Here is a 19,246-nt window from a genome sequence, read left to right as displayed (position 1 = left end):
ATCATATGGAGAACTCCAAACTATTTTCCCTATTAGCAGTCATTATTTGTTTTCTCACTAACAGTATACAAGGGTTCCTTTTTTCCTCACATCCTCACGAAACTTGTTATCTCTTGTCAATTTTTTATAACAGCCATTCTAACAAGCAAGGGGTGAAATCTTACTGAAATTTTAATTTATATTAGCAATGTGGAATGTTTTACATATGTCTTGCTACTAATGCTAACATAAAAAGTTGGATTTCATAACTTTGACTTCTCTCCTAATTTTTGATTTAATTTTCATAATTTACATTTTTCTTGTTCTTCAGGTAGTACTGCCAACAAAACCAATGGATGTGGCAAATCACTCTGTTGTGTCGGAGTTTGTATTCCTGGGACTCACAGATTCAAGGGAGATCCAACTTCTTCTCTTTGTGTTTTCCTCCATGTTTTATGTGGCAAGCATGACAGGAAACTCTCTCATTGTGTTCGCGGTAGCTTCTGACCCTCACTTGCACTCCCCCATGTACTTTCTGTTGGCCAATCTCTCTTTCATTGACTTGGGTGTTTCTTCTGTTAGTTCTCCAAAGATGATTTATGACCTCTTTAGAAAGCACAAAGTCATCTCCTTTGGAGGTTGCATTGCTCAGATCTTCTTCATCCATGTCATCGGTGGTGTGGAGATGGTGCTGCTCATAGCCATGGCCTTTGACAGATACGTGGCCATTTGTAAACCCCTCCATTATCTGACTATCATGAGCCCACGAATGTGTGTCTTCTTTTTAGTGGCTGCCTGGGTGGTTGGCCTTCTGCACTCTGTGGTTCAATTGGTTTTTGTAGTAAACCTACCCTTCTGTGGTCCCCATGTGTTGGACAGCTTCTACTGTGACCTTCCTCGGTTCATCAGACTTGCCTGCACAGACACCTACCAACTGGAGTTCATGGTCATGGCCAACAGTGGATTCATCTCAGTGGGCTCCTTCCTCCTGCTGATCATTTCCTATGTTGTCATCATTCTCACTGTTCACAAACACTCATCAGCTGGTTCATCCAAGGCTTTGTCCACACTTTCAGCCCACATCAGTGTGGTAGTCTTGTTCTTTGGTCCACTGATATTCTTCTATACCTGGCCATCTCCTTCCACACACCTGGATAAGTTTCTTGCCTTCTTTGATGCAGTTCTCACTCCTTTTCTGAATCCTATTATTTACACATTCAGGAATCAAGAAATGAAGGCAGCGATGAGGAGAGTGTGTAGACAGCTAGTGAGTTACAGGAAGATCTCCTAAGGATTGCCAGTGTTGTTGATGCCTTATTAATCATTGAAATGCATTGTGAAGGCCAAATTCTGAAAAAAATTCTTTTTCTCACTTGATATGATAATGTACACTATATTGGGTCTATTATGCCTTCCCTTAAAAGGCTTAAAAGGGAAAATCTTCTGAAAATTTTTGCTTCTGAAGAGAGGAGTTACATATGAAGCATCAATATATAGAAATAATAGATTATAATAATCTTGATCATCAATTCCTAAGGAATAGATTTTAATGCAATAGTTATTAGAAATACATAGGGTTCATTAAGACTTTCAGAGCAGGGAGAAATGTTTCCCTTGCTGTAATCCCGGATAAGCATATCTCAACTACATTTGCAAAGCTCCTATTTGCAAATAAACTCATACATGTGGGGCATGGGTATTAAGATTTCAACATATCTATTTGGTGGACACAAACCATTCACAACAGTCATATAGATACTTTAGATATCTGAAAAGAAAATGGTTTTAGTATACCTTCTTATTTAGAATAATGGAATTACATTTAAATATTTTATAAGTAACTTTTCTCAATGGACTATTAAAAAATTAATGTCAGAATGTAGCATGAAAAATTATTCCTGTGAGCTATAGAATCTCTGTTAATTAGCAGGATTATGCAAAAGGCAAAGAGTAACACTATTTCTAGTTAAGAGAAGAAGCAATAAATTAGTCATGTCATTTTAAAGAAAATATTTATTTGAAACAAAGAAATAGAAGAAGAAAGTGAGAGAGAGGGAGAGGGAGACGGAGAGGGAGAGGGAGAGGGAGAGGGAGAGGGAGAGGGAGACCTTCCATTTGTTGGTTCACTCCTGAAATGTCCACAATGGATGTCTGGGGCTTAGCCAGGCCAAAGTCAGGAGCCAAGAGCTTCATCCAGGTCTCTCACGTGGATGCAGGGTCTGAAGTACTTGGGCCATCTTCTGCTGCTTTCCTAGGTGCATTAGCAGGGAGCTGGATCAGAAGTGGAGCAGCCGGGCCTTGAACTGTTGCCCACATGAGATGAGGGCATGGCACGTGGAGGCTTATAACATTCTACACCACAGTGCTGACCCTGCAGTTCTAACAGAAAAAAACAAATTCTAGTCTGCTTTGAAATAATATGTCAAGAAAACATTCCTAAGATTCTTTTGGGAGTAAAGTTATCAAAAGAGAAGTATGCAAACTTTGCCAAAATTTTGGCATACAAAGGGGCTTCAAAAATTCATGGAAAAATGGAATTAAAAGAGATTGTGAACTTCCCATGAACTCTTTGATGCTCTCTATATATTTTCTTCGTTACAGATTCATTATTTACTTCCTGAACTGTTTGTAACTTTGTGTATTCATTGAGTTTTTCTTTTACTATCCTCTTTCACCTTCTGGAATAACCTGACATTTTATCTTTGGGTGAATCTACCCTTTTTTATCCTTGATGAATAAAACCAGATCCTATTTACTACCTTATATCATCATATTTTGGGGTACTACTACTTTTAATCTCAGTCATCTGTATTAATTGTGACTTTAACCAAAGTAATTAATTTTTCTTTCACAAAGAATACTTGTTTAAGAAAACTAGAACCTGACAATATTTAACATGGTAAAAACAGATTTTATTCAGTAACTAATACAATAAGGGTACAGAAACTTCACTTCGGGTTCAATTCCCAATACAACAAATCAGTGGGGATTTATATCTGAGGAGACAAGTGGAAAGAAAATTACTGAGAAGACTTCAAGGGTGGGAGATTCTCTCTAAACTTATTTAGCAACATTCATGCTTACATTGAGATATTTAGCCCTAGCAGAGAAGGGAACCACACTTGAGACCTAGCTGAAAAGAGCTCAGTGGAGCTTGACTAAGTGTCTGTCAAGGATAGGGTCTTTGTCACTTCAAAGGAATAAAATGAGAATGGTTTGACATGTATAATTATTTTATTAGGGAAGTAAAGCTCACAGGCTCAAAATATAACTCCTCACTGCTACAAATTACCTACTCCCTGTTATAGGCAAAGCATGTTATTGTTAAAGAAGCAGAAGTAAATGTTTTCCAACGTGATCTAACAAAATAGAAACTTTTAAAGGAATAGTAATGCCACACACACACAAATACCACAACCCTCATTAGCCAGATTTTAATATTCATTATGCAATCTCATTTTTTAATAGAAAACTTTTATTGAATAAATATAAATTTTGGAAGTGCAACTTTTGGATTATAGCAGTTTTTCCCCCCATAACCACCCTCCCACCCACAAACTATCCCATTTCCTACTCTTTCTCCCATCTCATTCTTCATCAAGATTCATTTTTAATTATCTTCATATACAGAAGATCAACTCTATACTAAATAAAGATTTCAACAGTTTATACAATCTCATTTAAAAATGTTTCAGAGTATTTGCTAATTACTATATATAACACTAAACCAGTCTTAAGACATCTAAGGATCTTAGAAATTATGTATCTTGGAACATATTACAAAATTGTCCAAAGGGTAATTCCAGTTGATTGGAAAATAATTTTGTATTTTTCCTAATTTAAATATCTTTAAATTTCATTCTGATAAGCAGCAGATCTATTGCTATTACATTTAAAAGATTATGAGGAGAATTAGTGCTGTTCAAGAATTTTTTTTTAGCTGTTCAAGAATTTTAATCATTTGAATTTATATCCTTGTATGAACATGCTCTGAGTTGGTAATTTCTAGGAGAATTTTTTTTCCTGAGAAAGGTTGATAACTTAAAGCAGTGTAAATTCAGTTTTCTTTATTTCTTGGGAATCTAAGGAATAATAGATTTAAATAGGCACTAATTCAACTTTATGAAATAATATAAACAGAAATCTTTGAAGAGGCTTTTTCATTTATTGACATGTCCTTTACATAGAGAAAATATTTCACAAACGCACCAGAGAAAAAGACTTCTCAATTACACACACACACACACACACTCCCAGGTTTAGTTCACAATTACAGTTACGATCCAGGCTCTGGTTTGTAATGCTAAATAAGTTGTAAAAGGTCATCGTTTTGGACCAGGTTGGTATACTATGTCCCAACAGACTGGACTAATAATCAGAATGGCATCATTCATGCTGAAGTTCCAACTATTCAAGCTGAAACTAAACTCTTTTTCTGACCTGAGAAATCAGGATTAGAGAAATAATAGATTTTCCAAGCAGGGCAGTTTCAGTTGGTGCAATAAGGAAGCTCCTTCTACTTCAATCCTTACACACAAAAGGTAACCCACAATAACCTGATGTTAGCTGATCAATTTTTTTGATCTGTCTGCCTCTTTGTGCCTTTCAGGGACATAACTTTGAATGATTAGTTTTTTTCAAAAATTTTTTTTTCTTTAGCTGTTCTCAGCCATTCTCTGTCTATACAATCAACCTCCTTTGTGAAGCACATCAGGGTATGCATTCTATTTTATAGAATGAAGTGTCTGATTATAGAACCAAAACTAAAACCATGTAAGGGGCAGGCATTTAGCTAATTGGTTAGGATGACAGTCCAGTTGCCTCCACCCCGTGTCTGAGTCCCTGGGTTCCATTCCTGATAATCAAGAGTCTTCATTTTCTGTAGACCCTGGGAAGCAGGGGTAATGGTTAACTGGTTGGGTTACTGCCTGCCATCTGGGAGACCTAGATTGTGTTTCTGTCTCATGAATTTGGCCCTGGCTCAGCCCTAGTTATTGTGGGCATTTGGGGAATGAACCAGTGGATGGGTCCTCTGTTAGTCTTTCTTCTTCTCTGTCTGCCTTTGAAATGAAAAGTAAAAACCATTTAAGGCCTTTAAGTTTTATCATTTGACAACAAAATAGTTGTGGCTGATGTTGTGGCTCAGCAGGTTAAATCACCTCTGCTGTGGCGCTGGCATCCCATGTGGGTGTCAGTTCGATCCCCAGCTGCTCCACCTCTTATCCAGCTCCTTGCTAATGCACCTGGGAAAGCAGCAAAAGAGGTCCCAAGTGATTGAGCCTCTTCTACCCTTATGGGAGAGCCAGATGGAGTTCTAGGCTCCTGGCATGGGCCTGGCCCAGCCCCAGACACTTTGGCCATTTGGGAAGATGGATCTTGCATCTCTCTCTCTCTCTCTCTCTCTCTCTCTCTCTCTCTCTCTCTCTTTATCTCTATCTCTGTGTATGTGTGTGTGTCTTTCCTCCCCTCTTTCTGTAATCTGCCTTTCAGAAAATAAATCTTTGAAAAACAAATGGGGCCAGAGTTGTGGCATAGAGGGTAAAGCTGCTGCCCGTGATGCCTGCATCCTACAGGGATGCTGATTTGCGTCCCTGCTGTTCCACTTCAATACAGCTCTGTGCTAATGAGCCTAGGAAGGCAGTGGAAGGTAAATCAAGTACCTGGGGCCCTGCCACCCATGTGGGAGACCTAGATGAAGTTCCTGGCTCCTAGTTTCAGCCTTGCCCAACCCTGGCTGTTGTGACCATTTTTAGAGTGAACCTGTTGATGGAATTTCTCTCTCTCTCTTCTTTTTCAAGTAAATAAATCTAAAAACAAAATAAAAAAGCCAAAAAAGTTAAAAATGTAGACAAATACACAAAATCTCACCTGAGTCTTAGTTGTTCTATTTTCAATGGAAACAAGGCAAGTTCTTATACAAACAGATGTTGAATTTTTTTCAAACTTTTGAATTATAGCAGCTTTTCCCCCATAACCTCCCTCCCACCTGCAACCATCCCATCTCCCACTCCCCACTCCCTCTCCCATCCCATTCTTCATCAAGATTCATTTTCTTTTTGTTTTTTATTTGACAGGTAGAGTTACAGACAGTGTGAGAGAGAGACAGAAAGAAAGGTCTTCCTTCCGTTGGTTCACTCCCCAAATGGCCACTATGACCGGAGCTACACTTATCCAAAGCCAGGAGCCAGGTGCTTCTTCCTGGTCTCCCATGTAGGTGCAGGGACCCAAGCACTTGGGCCATCATCCACTGCCCTCCTGGGCCACAGCCCATGGCTGGAGTGGAAGAGGAGCAACCGGGACTAGAACCAGTGCCCATATGGGATGCTGGAACCGCAGACAGAAGATTAACCAAGTGAGCCATGCTGCCGGCCCCATTTTCAATTACCTTTATATACAGAAGATCAACTTAGTATATACTAAGTAAAGATTTCAACAGACTGCACCCACACAGACACACAAAGTATAGAGTACTGTTTGAATACTAGTTTTACTGTTAATTCGCATAGTACAGGACATTAAGGAGAGAGATCCTACATGGGAAGCAGGTGCACAGTGACTCCTGTTGTTGATTTAATAATTGACACTCTTATTTATGTCAGTAATCACCCAAGGCTCTCTTCGTGAGTTTCCAAGGCTATGGAAGCCTCTTGATTTCATCAACTCTTATCTTATTTAAACAAGGCCATATTCAAAGTGGAACTTCTCTCCTCCCTTCAGAGAAAGGTACCTGCTTCATTGATGGTCCATTCTTCTGCTGGGATCTCACTCACAGAGATATTTCATTTAGGTCATTTTTTTTTGTCAGAATGTTTTGGCTTTCCATGCCTGAAATACTCTCATGGGCTTTTTAGCCAGATCTGAATGCCTAAGGGCTGATTCTGAGGCCAGAGTGCTGTTTAGGACATCTGCCATTCTATGAGTCTGTTGTGTATTCCACTTCCCATGTTGGACCATTCTCTCCCTTTTTAATTCTATTATTATTGCAGACACTGGTATTTTTTATGTGATCCCTTTGACACTTATTCCTATTTTTTTTGTCAATTATGGACTTAAACTGATCACTTTAACAAGTAAAATGGCATTGGTACATGCCACCTTGATGGAATTGAATTGGAATCTGCTGGCATGTTTCTAGCTCTACCATTAGGGGTAAGTCCAAGTGAGCATGTGCCAAACTGTAAGATGTAGAGATTTTAAGAAAAGCAAACTAACAAACCTAAATTCTCTATCATCTCTCAGATGATAGACAGTAGGTCCCCACCATCCCAACAGAGATTACCAAATGATGAGTTCATCAAACCAAATTTGAAATCTTTCCTGCTACCAACAAGGAATTTATTTTATATCTGTGCAAACCAGAACCAGAACTAAATATGGCTAAAAGCCAGAAAAACAGCCACCCAGGAAAGAGAGAGAGAAACAAGAATGTCTGTGAAGATAAACTCTTTTTTTTTTTTTTTTTTTTTTTTTAGTGGGAGGTAAAATACAAAGGTTTATTAGGGAAGGGACATCCATAAGAACGGATGGGCACCTCTCCAGACAGGACCTGGGAGAGAGTGCAGTTGCCCGGACGGGTGGGGGGGGGGTGTGAGGAGCGGTGTTACATGTTGAGTGGAGAGAGTACACCTGGCCAGGCAGGCGGGTGGCTCAGCAGAGAGGCAGAGGGCTGAGCGTGCAGTCTAGTTGAGGCCGGGGTTTTTAAGGAGATGGGTCTTGCTTCCCCACCTCTGCTCCTCTTGGAACAAAGGGCTTTTTGGATGTAAATAGAAAAACTTCTATCTTGAGTTTTCCCCTGAAGGTATCAGACAGGAGAAAGCCTAGCTGGCTCCATCCTGAGTTTAGAGGAAGGGTGAGCAAGATCCCCTGGAGAATGGGGATCCAGAGCAGGGTGTTTGAAATGCAGATACTGGGCTGCACCTGGGAGATTGTGGAAGATTTGTCGGGCAGAAGGGGCGGGGACCTCCACCTGGCAGGTTATCAGGTAGAAGGGGGCAGAGCAGGATGCGAACTCTGGGCTGCCCCTGAAACATTGTCAGGATGACTTTGAGATGCAGATGCATATGCTGGACATAGACGTCTTCTCTTTAGGTCTGTTACACACACAAGCTCATAACTGACTTCCTACCTAACATTCCCCCTCAAGAGGTAATACCCAAAATTCTTCTTTGGGATTATGGATGGAGTTCCGTTTTCTGTAACTGCTTCAAAGCTGGAATGTGGGCGTCGAGGGGGATTTGGGTATTTCCTCTTGCTATATGGCATATGGTGTGCAACAGTGGCCTTGGAAAGACTGTCCTGCTCGGTCCAGAGGGCTGCTCAGGTCGTCCAATGGAATGGGCTGGAAGCCTTGTCTGACAACCATTTGGAGTTTGACAGCTTTTAGTCTGTTAGAGACAAAACAAACAAGGGCATTAAAAACACATGGTCCAAAGAGAAGCAGTAAGACTACAGAAGTTATTGGGTCAAGGAGAGGAAATAGCCAATATTTCCATGACCAGATGTCAGGCCAGCAATCCCGGCCCTGCTTGGCCTGGTCCTGGAGCTGTTTGGCTTTGTCCAGTGTGATGTTTTTTTTTATAGAGCCTGGTTGGCTCTTTCTATCTTACCGGAAGACTGAGGTCTCCATGCAGAGTGAAGGGGCGGGTTATTCCTAGGGCCTTACAAATCACTTGTGTAGTCTGGGAGATGAAGAAAGACTCATTGTTGCTTTGTAAAGATTTTGGGAGACCAAAGCGTGGAATAACTTCCTTCAGGAGAGTTTTGGTCACTTCCTGAGCTCTTTTAGTTCTGCTTGGGAAGGCTTCTACCCATCCAGTAAAGGTGTCTATAAGTACAAGCAGGTACCTATAGCCTTGACAGAGTGGCATCTGTGTAAAATCTATTTGCCAGTCTTCCCTGGGGTAAGTTCCCTTTTGCTGTATAGACCCCTGGGAGTTATTTTTCTCTTGTCCTTACCTAGTTTTAGAGCTCTGGTTAAATGATCAGTTCTGTTAACTGAGCAAAAGCTCCTTGGGGCAGAGCACGCTTCAATAACGTGCCATGCCGTAACTGTTGTATACCCTGAGAAGCAGGTCCCGTCTGACAAAACTGCTTCTGTCTGTGAACCAAACCTCATCTGTGTTAGGGGGCTGTCATTTGGGTCCCTTCTGCTGGCATAGATCAAGTCTATAGTCTCAGTACAGGAGTGGAGGGGACCACTTTCCCCTGGAACTGGCATTAAAGTAGCTGGGTTTAGAGTAGAGCAGTGCCTTATTTCACCTGAGGGTTTTTTAGAAGGAGGACCTGAAACATTAGTATCCTACTATCTGTGAGCCAGTGAGAGCCCTTTTGCTCTAATAGAGAATTTATTTGAAGTGAGGTATAAAGGGTGATGATTTGCCCCAATGTAATTCTAGATACCTCCTCTGTCAGCAAGGCAGCTGCTATCATCCTTAGGCAGTGAGGCCATCCTTGTGCAATCATGTCTAAGGTTTTAGAAAAGTAGCCCACAGGTTGCTTAACAGGTCCCAGATCCTGAGTTGACACTCCTAAGGCGACTCCCTGCCTCCCAGTGATGTACAGCTGGGAGGGTCTCTCTGGGTTTGGCAGTCCTAGCGCAGGGGCTTTAGTCATAGCATCCTTTAGCTGAGCAAAGGCTGTGGTTTGCTTTTTCCCCCAAAGGAGGGGGCTCTGCATTGGCTTCCTATTGAGAGCCTAGTTATGAACTGTGCTGTTTCCCTGTATCTAGGAACCTGATAGAGAAAACTGGGATTGCCTGAAGTTTGCAGAAGTAGGAATTTGCTGCATGGCCCATATCCTCTCTGGGGCTGGTTTTCTCTCCCCAGGGGTGAGGATAAGGGTCAAATAATTAATACTCTAATGGACTAGCTATGCTTTGTTTTCCTCTGGATACCCAGTAGCTAGTTTTGCTAGGAAGTTAAGCCAATGTACAAGACTAGAGACTCAGGCTGGGAAAGGAGACAGACTAACAAATCATTTACATTTAACCATCTATATTATGGATTATTGTGCACCCCCCTCAAGAGATAGGCCCTTTAAGTCCTCAGTGAGGACCTGTCCAAATAGGTGCATGACTATCTGAGTTAGCTGTTACTGAAAACCCTGTTTTTAGGAACTGGCAGGGAGGGCTTTCTAAGCTTAACACTATTGGATAGACTTTTAAGGCCTGGCTGGGTGTGTGAGGCCCAGACCTATCCATGGGGTGCTGGAAGAGAATTGAAAGAGATGCAAATCTCCTTTAAGGGAGGCACCCTGTTGACTTGCATTACATGGCTGGACTAGGAGGAGAGCTGAATAGGAGGCTGATAGAAATAGGCAACTTGCGTTTCACTGACCCTAGGCCATCCCCTCATAAGCAGTAGCTGGAGCTGGAAGCTGGGCAGAGGCTGGGCAGAGCCAAAGGCTTTTTAGCTCAGGGCCACAGGGTCTGCGGTTCTGAACTAGGAGTCCTTCGACACCCAGGGCAGTTCTGTGTCCAGTGGCCTTGCTCTTGGCAGAGCTGACAGAAGGCAGTTTTTGTCATGACAGCTCCTTGCCCAATGCCCTGGCTCCTCATATTGGAAACAGGTGCTGTTTGGGGTGCACTGGCCTTGTTGGGTCTCCTTGATGGCGTATCACTGTGCAGAACAGTCATTGATTGGCCTGTTGCCTAACCTTACATCGCTCCTGCTGCTAGCTTGCTCCTCGTTCTCCTGGTCTCTGATAAAGTAGACCAAGGAGGCAACCTCTATGATGTCAGTCAAATGGGTGCTCAACCCATCCCTGATTTTTGAAGATTTCTTTAATATCAGGGTGAGCTAAAAAAAACTATGGTCATGGGCAAATTCTGACAGTATTTTCCTGCGAGTTAAGACTGTGCCCATGAGGAGAACTATGACCTTTTAGGTAAGATCAACTGTGGTGACCTGCTTGCATACTTTGAGGTCATCAGTGCAATTTTCTATCTATCCCTCAGTTTGGTTTAAAAGGAGAGTTCTGGCCAGTGCCGTGGCTTAACAGGCTAATCCTCCACTTTGCGGCGTCAGCACACCGGGTTCTAGTCCCCATTGGAGCGCCAGATTCTATCCCGGTTGCCCCTCTTCCAGGCCAGCTCTCTGCTATGGCCCGGGAGTGCAGTGGAGGATGGCCCAAGTCCTTGGGCCCTGCACCCCATGGGAGACCAGGATAAGCACCTGGCTCCTGCCTTGGGATCAGCGCGGTGTGCTGGCCACGGCGGCCATTGGAGGGTGAACCAACGGCAAAGGAAGACCTTTCTCTCTGTCTCTCTCTCTATCCACTCTGCCTGTAAAAAAAAAAAAAAGAAAAGAACTAGTTATCAGCCTATGAGTCCATTGCTTAGGTTTCCATTAACTGCAAAGAGAAAAACCCATCAGGTTGGAAAGGGTTAATGGATTACGGTTCTTGCTCCCTTAGGTAAGGCCAGCAGTAGTATTGAATTGGAAATTCTTCCAGGGGAGGAAAAAAGCAGCCCTGGGTGGGTGGGGGTACTCTCCCTAGAGATATCTGGCTGTGCCAGCCTGGGTGCGGCAGGCCATGTGGACTGGAATAGAATGCAGAGAAAGGCTGTGGTCTCCCATTTATGGGGAAGACTGCACACACCGCGGCCTAGCAGGACTGGCTGTGGGGTTGGGAAGGTGTGCCATTTCACCAAGAGTGCTGGGAACCTCCTATAATTCAACCAAAGCCAGATCAATCAGGACTACTGCAAACACTCAATCAATTAAAACAGATAGTTAGGCCGGCACCGTGGCTCAATAGGCTAATTCTCCACCTTGCGGTGCCGGCACACCGGGTTCTAGTCCCGGTCGGGGCGCCGGATTCTGTCCTGGTTGCCCCTCTTCCAGGCCAGCTCTCTGCTGTGACCAGGGAGTGCAGTGGAGGATGGCCCAAGTGCTTGGCCCCTGCATCCGCATGGGAGACCAGGAGAAGCACCTGGCTCCTGCCTTGGGATCAGCGCGGTGCGCCGGCTGCAGCGTGCCAACCGCGGCGGCCATTGGCGGGTGAACCAACGGCAAAAGGAAGACCTTTCTCTCTGTCTCTCTCTCTCACTGTCCACTCTGCCTGTCAAAAAACAAACCAACAAACAAACAAAAAAACCCTAACAGTTAACTTTAGCTCCTTTCCAGATTCAGTCCTCCGGCAATCAAAGCTTAGCAACAGTAATAGTTCACAAAAACTTTAAGATGCACCAGAGCTATCATAAGCTGCAAAGAAAACTTTCTACCAGGTTGGAAAGGGTTAACAGGTAACAGCTTTTCCCTAGGTGCAGACACCTGTGGAATTTCCCTCTCCCTTTTCTCCTGGCCTGCGGTATAGGAATGGAGATGGGCAGAGCAAAGAGTGGGGGAGGGAGAAAGCCACAGAGGGCTAGATGCGAGCACCTTCCTATGCAAATCTCAACTGGAGGAGTGCACAGGGAAAGGCCCTGATGTCTGGGGGCTGAGTGGGGTTCGAAATCTCCTATCACTCAAGATTGCCCACTACCTAGTTGTCTGATTTACCTGGAGGGCCAATATTAGCCACTACCGAAGCTAGGCCCTGCTCGCGTAGCAGTAGGCAGCGTGACCAGGCGTCCCTCCAAGAGAGAGACCTGGTCCTTGGGTCGCAGTCGGCTGCCGGGAAGCCAAAGTGAGCTCAGGGGGTCTCCAGGCTCTCAGCCAACTGTCCTTCCTAATTTCCCTCCTGTTCCTTACAATCCCTCTGGAGTTTCGGCCGTAGCTAAGCCGTGGCCAGGGTTGGTGGGTACTCCACGTTCTCGGAGAGCTGTGGAGTGCCAGACACTCAACGGTCACTTCCACAGATCCAGTCCCGCTTGAGGGAAGGAATACTGACCTTCGATGTCTTCTCAAAATCCCTTCGTGGTTGCCAAAAATGTTACCGGAGAAATCGCAGGGTTCTTGTCTTTGCGCAAGAAAGAATTCAGGCGTGAGACAGAGAGTAGTGGGAGGTAAAATAGCAAGGTTTATTAGGGAAGGGACATCCGTAAGAACGGATGGGCACCTCTCCAGACAGGACCTGGGAGAGAGTGCAGTTGCCCGGATTGGGGGGTGAGGAGCGGTGTTACATGTTGAGTGGAGAGAGTACACCTGGCCAGGCAGGCGGGCAGCTCAGCAGAGAGGCAGAGGGCTGAGCGTCGAAGACAAACTCTTAATGATTTCTAACATTCATGATAGGAACCATAAAGACAGATTCCTAGGTTCAGACAATCCAGGAGATGCATTGTTTGAGAAACACAGTTTGACTCCTGAAGGTTTGGCTACTTGGATATCTTGTTGGGACCTTCAGAGTAGTCAAAGTATAATTTTTATTTTTAAAAAAGATTTATTTATTTGAAAGGCAGAGTTACAGAGAGGCAGAGGCAGAGAGAGAGAGAGAGAGAGGTCTTCCATCTGTTGGTTCACTCCCCAAATGGCCACAATGGCCGGAGCTGAGCCCATCTGAAGGCAGGAGCCAGGAGTTTCTTCCGGGTCTCCCATCTGGGTGCAGAAGTCCAAGCACTTGGGTCATCTTCCACTGCTTTCCCAGGCCATAGCAGAGAGCTGGTTGGGAAGTAGAGCAGCCAGGACTTGAACTGGCACCCATATGGGATGGTGGGGCTGCAGACCAGGGTTTTAACCTGCTACACCATAGCGCTGGCCCCCAAAGTATAACTTTTAAAAAGCTGAAAACACGAGTCCAATGAAGTGATCACATGTCATTTCTTTGACTTGCTGATGAGGGAACCGGAATGATTGTGAACTGGTTGCAATCAGTTTCTAAGACTGAGTGACTCTCCCTGTCATCACTCTTTAAGACTTCTTAATCTCCTCAATTTCATGATTCTGACTGTTGTAAATATTTCATAAATGGGCTGGAGTACCATGGCCACTTCAGACCTTTAAAGAGACTGACCCATGGGAAAAAATGTGGAGACAGATTGTTCCTTATTTACAAAAACGCTCTACATCCTTGTAAATCAGTTTCTTCATTTATTCTTTTTAGAGTGCCATTTGTTCTTCCTGTGAAATCCTAATTGAGGTAAGTATGGTACTTGATATATGATATAGTAGCAACCCATATTTTAAAGCATTTCAGAGGTTTAAAATAAAAAAGCATTCAATATGAAAAATGCTCAACTTTACTATTAATCAGAGTAATCCAAATTAAATCAGCTCTCTAGGCCAAAAGCCTATATGTTATGAGGGACACAATAATTGTTTACAACGTTTGGTCTGGAAATTTCCTTAACTTTGTGACAAAGTGAGAGAATCCATTCTTGGTACCTGGGAACAAAGTCCAAGCGATGTGACAGAGTTTAAGTTTGTTGATTAAGCTGTTGATAAGCTGTTCCTGGTTTCCTAGAGAAAAAAGCTCTAAAATGATAACACCCAGACTCCCCAGATCTGGTGGTGCCACTCTTTTATTATTTATTATTATTAGATTTATTTATTTTTTATTTGAAATGCAGAGAGAGAGAGAGAGAGAGAGCGAGCGAGAGAGAGAGAGAGACAGAGAGACAGAGGGAGATAATCCACTTGCTGGTTCACTCCATAAATGGCAGCAATGGCTGGAACTGGGCCAGACTGAAGCCAAGATCCAGGAGTTTCTTCTGGGTCTCCCATGTGGGTATAGGGGCCCAAGCATTTGGGCCATTCTCTACTGTTTTCCCAGGTGCATTAGTAGGGAACTGGATCAGAAATGGTTTAGCTGGGACTCAAACCAGTGCCCATATGGGATGCTGGCACTGCAGGTGGTGGTTTAACCCACTGTGCCACAGCTCTGGCCTAGTGTCACTCTAACAGTCATAAATCCACCAACTCAGCAGACAAGAAAGAATGATTATTCTAATCAGCAATTATCATATATTAATAAATACATGAATATATTATTTCTGTTGACAAATTAAACAGTGTGATTGTAGGACTTCATTATATTTCCTAGAAGCTGTTTTTTTGGAAGCACTTGCACATGTGTACTAGAAGATATGTAAAAGTATTCTTTATTTGATAAAGCAAAATGAGTATGAACCTAAATGTTCATTAGTGGAGGGATGGTTAGACAAACTCTTATAATATTCTCTACTTGCACTTCCACATCTGATTTCCTCATATCCACTCTGATTCATGTACTTTAAAAATGAACTTTATGAACTGAATCAATATGTGGCCCTTGCCCTCTGGCTTCTGCTTGGGTGTAGCTAATGGAAGCTGTGACAGGAATTGGGAGGACAAGGACAGTGAGATCCTCCAGCTTCCTCCCCTCTCTAATTTGTTTTGGAAATTAACTTCTTTTCTCCCCCAGAGCTGTTAGCTCTCAGTTTTGGCCTTTTTCTACTGCTATAGATTTTTCTCTTGGGTTTTTAATTTTTTTTTTTTTGACAGGCAGAGTGGATAGTGAGAGAGAGAAACAGAGAGAAAGGTCTTCCTTTTTGCCATTGGTTTACCCTCCAATGGCCGCTGCAGCCGGCGCATCTCGCTGATCCGAAGGCAGGAGCCAGGTGCTTCTCCTGGTCTTCCATGTGGGTGTAGGGCCCAAGCCTTGGGCCATCCTCCACTGCCTTCCTGGGCCATAGCAGAGAGCTGGCCTGGAAGAAGGGCAACCGGGATAGAATCCGGTGCCGCAACCCGGTGTGCTGGTGCCACAAGGTGGAGGATTAGCCTGTTAAGCCACGGCACTGGCTCTCTTAGGTTTTTGATACTGTTCCCTCCCACTGTCCCTCTTCTTAGGGGTAGTAATTATTCCATATTAAAGTAAGTCCTAGGTTCTTTTGTTTCTTGTTTTTTTTTTTTTTTTTTTTTTTTTTTTTTTTTTTTTTTACAGGCAGAGTGGACAGTGAGAGAGAGAGAGACAGAAAGGTCTTCCTTTTTGCCGTTGGTTCACCCTCCAATGGCTGCCGTGGCCAGTGCGCTGCGACCGGCGCACCGCGCTGATCCAATGGCAGGAGGTAGGTGCTTCTCCTGGTCTCCCATGGGGTGCAGGGCCCAAGCACTTGGGCCATCCTCCACTGTACTCCCTGGCCACAGCAGAGAGCTGGCCTGGAAGAGGGGCAACCGGGACAGGATCAGTGCCCCGACCGGGACTAGAACCCAGTGTGCTGGCACCGCAAGGCGGAGGATTAGCCTATTGAGCCGCGGCACCGGCTGGTTGGTTTTCTTTAATATTGCCTGTGCCATTTGTGAATTAGGCTTTCTTAATTTACTCTATTGAATGTGGTGTGTTTTTTCCTTTTGAGACCTTGATTATATGTAATTCTTCATTTAGAAGCCACTGAAATGGCTTTCAAAAATGATTGTCGGCAATGGTCATCTCAAATATTTCAGCAGGACCTGTATATCTTCCCTAACTGAAGAATTCTGGATTTTGCTCATATGTAACAGCCAAGTACACTATGATTATTTAATTCTTGCATGTGCTTCCCTAGAATGAAGAGAAGATAAGGTCCAGGCACTGCAACCTACCATTCAGCCAAATGTCATAGCCACTGGAGTTTTCCCCTTATTCCTCCAAGTCTCAAGGAATGAACCTTTCTTTGTACAAAAATGTATTTTTCTTTAGGCTTTTCCTGGAGAAATTCCCCTTAGGACTGTAACAAAAATTACTTTCCAACATATTCTACAGATACAAGTACAAAGCCTCCTCTGAAAATAGTTTAAAAAGAATTGCAAGATTTTGACAATACTGGTAACAATTAGAATCTGGGGAAGATGTGTGTGAGTGAATTCATTGGTGTTACACTGAAAAAGACTAAGGATACTATGCCAGACAGAAATTATTTACACGTGTGTATCATCTGGAATTTAGGCAACAATGTAGTGACTTGTGTACCTGGAACAGTGTTAGTATCTTCTGAGGTTGCCTAATGAAACCCTGTGCTCAGTGAAGCTATATTCTCATGTGAACAACCATAAGAGATCATCCATTTTGGGAAAAGGCTCTTAATTATCAGGTGGATTCAAATTCTGTCTTGCAAAATTGTATACAATTGAAGTCAAGTTCTAATCAGCTTAAAATAGATTGGTCTAATTAACCATAATCTTCATTATAACCACAAGGGAAAAAGATGTAGAAAGTGAAGAGATTGGCTGGTGCTGTGATATAGTATGTCAAGCCTCTGCACGAGGTGCTGGCATCCCATATGGGTGCCAGTTCAAATCCTGGATGCTTCACTTCTGATATAGATGTCTACTGATGGCCTGGGAAAGCAGTGGAAAATGGCCCAGGTGCTTGGGCCCCTACACCTAAATGGGAGACCTGGATGAAGCTCTGGCTCCTGGCTTTGGATTGGCCCGTCTCTGGCCATTGCTGCCATTTGGGGAGTGAAACAGCAGATGGAAGACCTCTTTCTGTCTATTCCCTCTCTCTGTTTGTAACTCTGCCTTTGGAATAAATAATCTTTTTTTAAAAAGTGAAGAGAGCAAAAGAAACAGCAAAGTGCAGAGGCAACCAACAGAATTGGAGAACTTATTTGCAAACTATGCAACTGATAAATGATTAATTACCAGAATATATAAAGAGATCAAGACACTCAACATAACAAAATAAACAACCCAGTTAAGAAATGGGCAAAGATTTAAACAGGCATTTTTTTTAAGAAAACTTTTATTTAATAAATATAATTTTCGAAAGTACTACTTTTGGATTATAGTGGTTCTTCCCCTCCGTAACTACCCTCCCACCCACAACCCATCCCATCTCCTACTCCCTCTCCCATCCCATTCTTAATTAAGATTCATTTTTAATTATCTTTATATACAGAAGACAAACTCTATACTGAGTAAAGATTTCAACAGACTGCACCCACACAGACACACAAATTATAAAATACTGTTTGAATACTAGTTTGACTGTTAATTCTCATAGTACAACTCATTAAGGACAGAGGTCCTACATGGGGAGTAAGTGCATAGTGACTCCTGTTGTTGAATTAACAATTGACACTCTTATTTATGACGTCAGTAATTACCTGAGGCTCTTGTCATGAGCTGCCAAGACTATGGAAGCCTTTTGCTTTCACAAACTCCAATCTTATTTAGACAAGGCCATATTCAAAGTGCAACTTCTCACTTCAGAGAAAGGTACCTGCTTTTTGATGGCCCGTTCTTTCTGCTGGGATCTCACCCACAGAGATCTTTCATCTAGCTCATTTTTTGCCACAATGTCTTGGCTTTCCATGCTTGTGAAACACTCATGGGCTTTTAAGCCAGATGCAAATGCCTTAAGGGCTGATTCTGAGGCCAGAGTGCTTTTTAGAGCATCTGCAATTCTATGTGTCTGCTGTGTATCCTGCTTCCCATGTAGGATCATTCTCTCCTTTTTGATTCTATTATTATTAGCAGACACTTGGTCTTATTTATGTGATCCCTTTGACAATTATTCCTATCTTTGTGATCAGTTAGGAACTTAAACTGATCACTTTAACTAGTAAGATGGAATTAACACCTGCCAGCTTAATGGGATTTTGTGTCCCATGGCAAGTTTTTAGCTATACCCTCAGGGGTAAGTTCAAGGGAACATGTGATGAACTGTACATCTCCTCCCTCTCTTATTCCCACTCTTAGTTTTAACAGGGATCAATTTTCAATTGGATTTAAACACCTAAGAATAATTCTCTGTGAATTAAAGAGTTCAACCAATGGTATTAAGTAGAAAAAGAAAATAAGAAATAATAAAATAGTAAGCTGTTCCTTGACAGTCAGGACAAGGGCTGATCAAGTCACTGTTTCTCATAGTGTCAGTTTCACTATTACAGGTTTCCTTTTAGGTGCTCAGTTAGTTGTCACCGATCAGGGAAAACATATGATATTTGTCTCTTTGGGACTGGCTTAATTCACTCAGCATGATGTTTTCCAGATTGCTCCATCTTGTTGCAAATGACTGGGTTTCATTGTTTTTGACTGCTGTATAGTATTCTATAGAGTACATGTCCCATAATTTCTTTATCCAGTCTACTGTTGATGGGCATTTAGGTTGATTCCATGTCTTAGCTATTGTGAATTGAGCTGCAATAAACATAGGTGCACATAGCTCTTTTATTTTCCAATTTAATTCCCTTTGGGTAAATTCCATGGAGCGGGATAGCTGGTTCATATGGTAGGTCTATAGTCAGGTTTCTGAGGAATCTCCAGACTGACCTGCATAGTGGCTTTACCAGTTTGCATTCCACCAACAGTGGATTAGTGTCCCTTTTCCCCCACATCCTCACCAGCATCTGTTGTTTGTTGATTTCTGTATGTAAGCCATTCTGACTGGGGTGAAGTGAAACTTCATTGTGGTTTTGATTTGCATTTCC

At 42.9% G+C, this 19,246-nt stretch overlaps 1 protein-coding gene across 1 annotated transcript; it reads left to right on the top strand.

The window, feature by feature from the left end:
• The first annotated feature begins 331 nt into the window (after positions 1-331).
• LOC133769511 (olfactory receptor 4F3/4F16/4F29-like) lies at positions 332-1,270 on the top strand. Its single transcript, XM_062204725.1, has one exon. The coding sequence runs from the start codon at positions 332-334 to the stop codon at positions 1,268-1,270; it is 939 nt and encodes a 312-aa protein (XP_062060709.1).
• The last annotated feature ends 17,976 nt before the right edge of the window (positions 1,271-19,246 follow it).

This window comes from Lepus europaeus, chromosome 11, assembly GCF_033115175.1.
Source record: "Lepus europaeus isolate LE1 chromosome 11, mLepTim1.pri, whole genome shotgun sequence".
Classification (NCBI taxonomy): domain Eukaryota; kingdom Metazoa; phylum Chordata; class Mammalia; order Lagomorpha; family Leporidae; genus Lepus; species Lepus europaeus.
The sequence above is the reverse complement of the archived record's forward strand: the minus strand, read 5'-3'. Positions and strand labels throughout refer to the sequence as shown.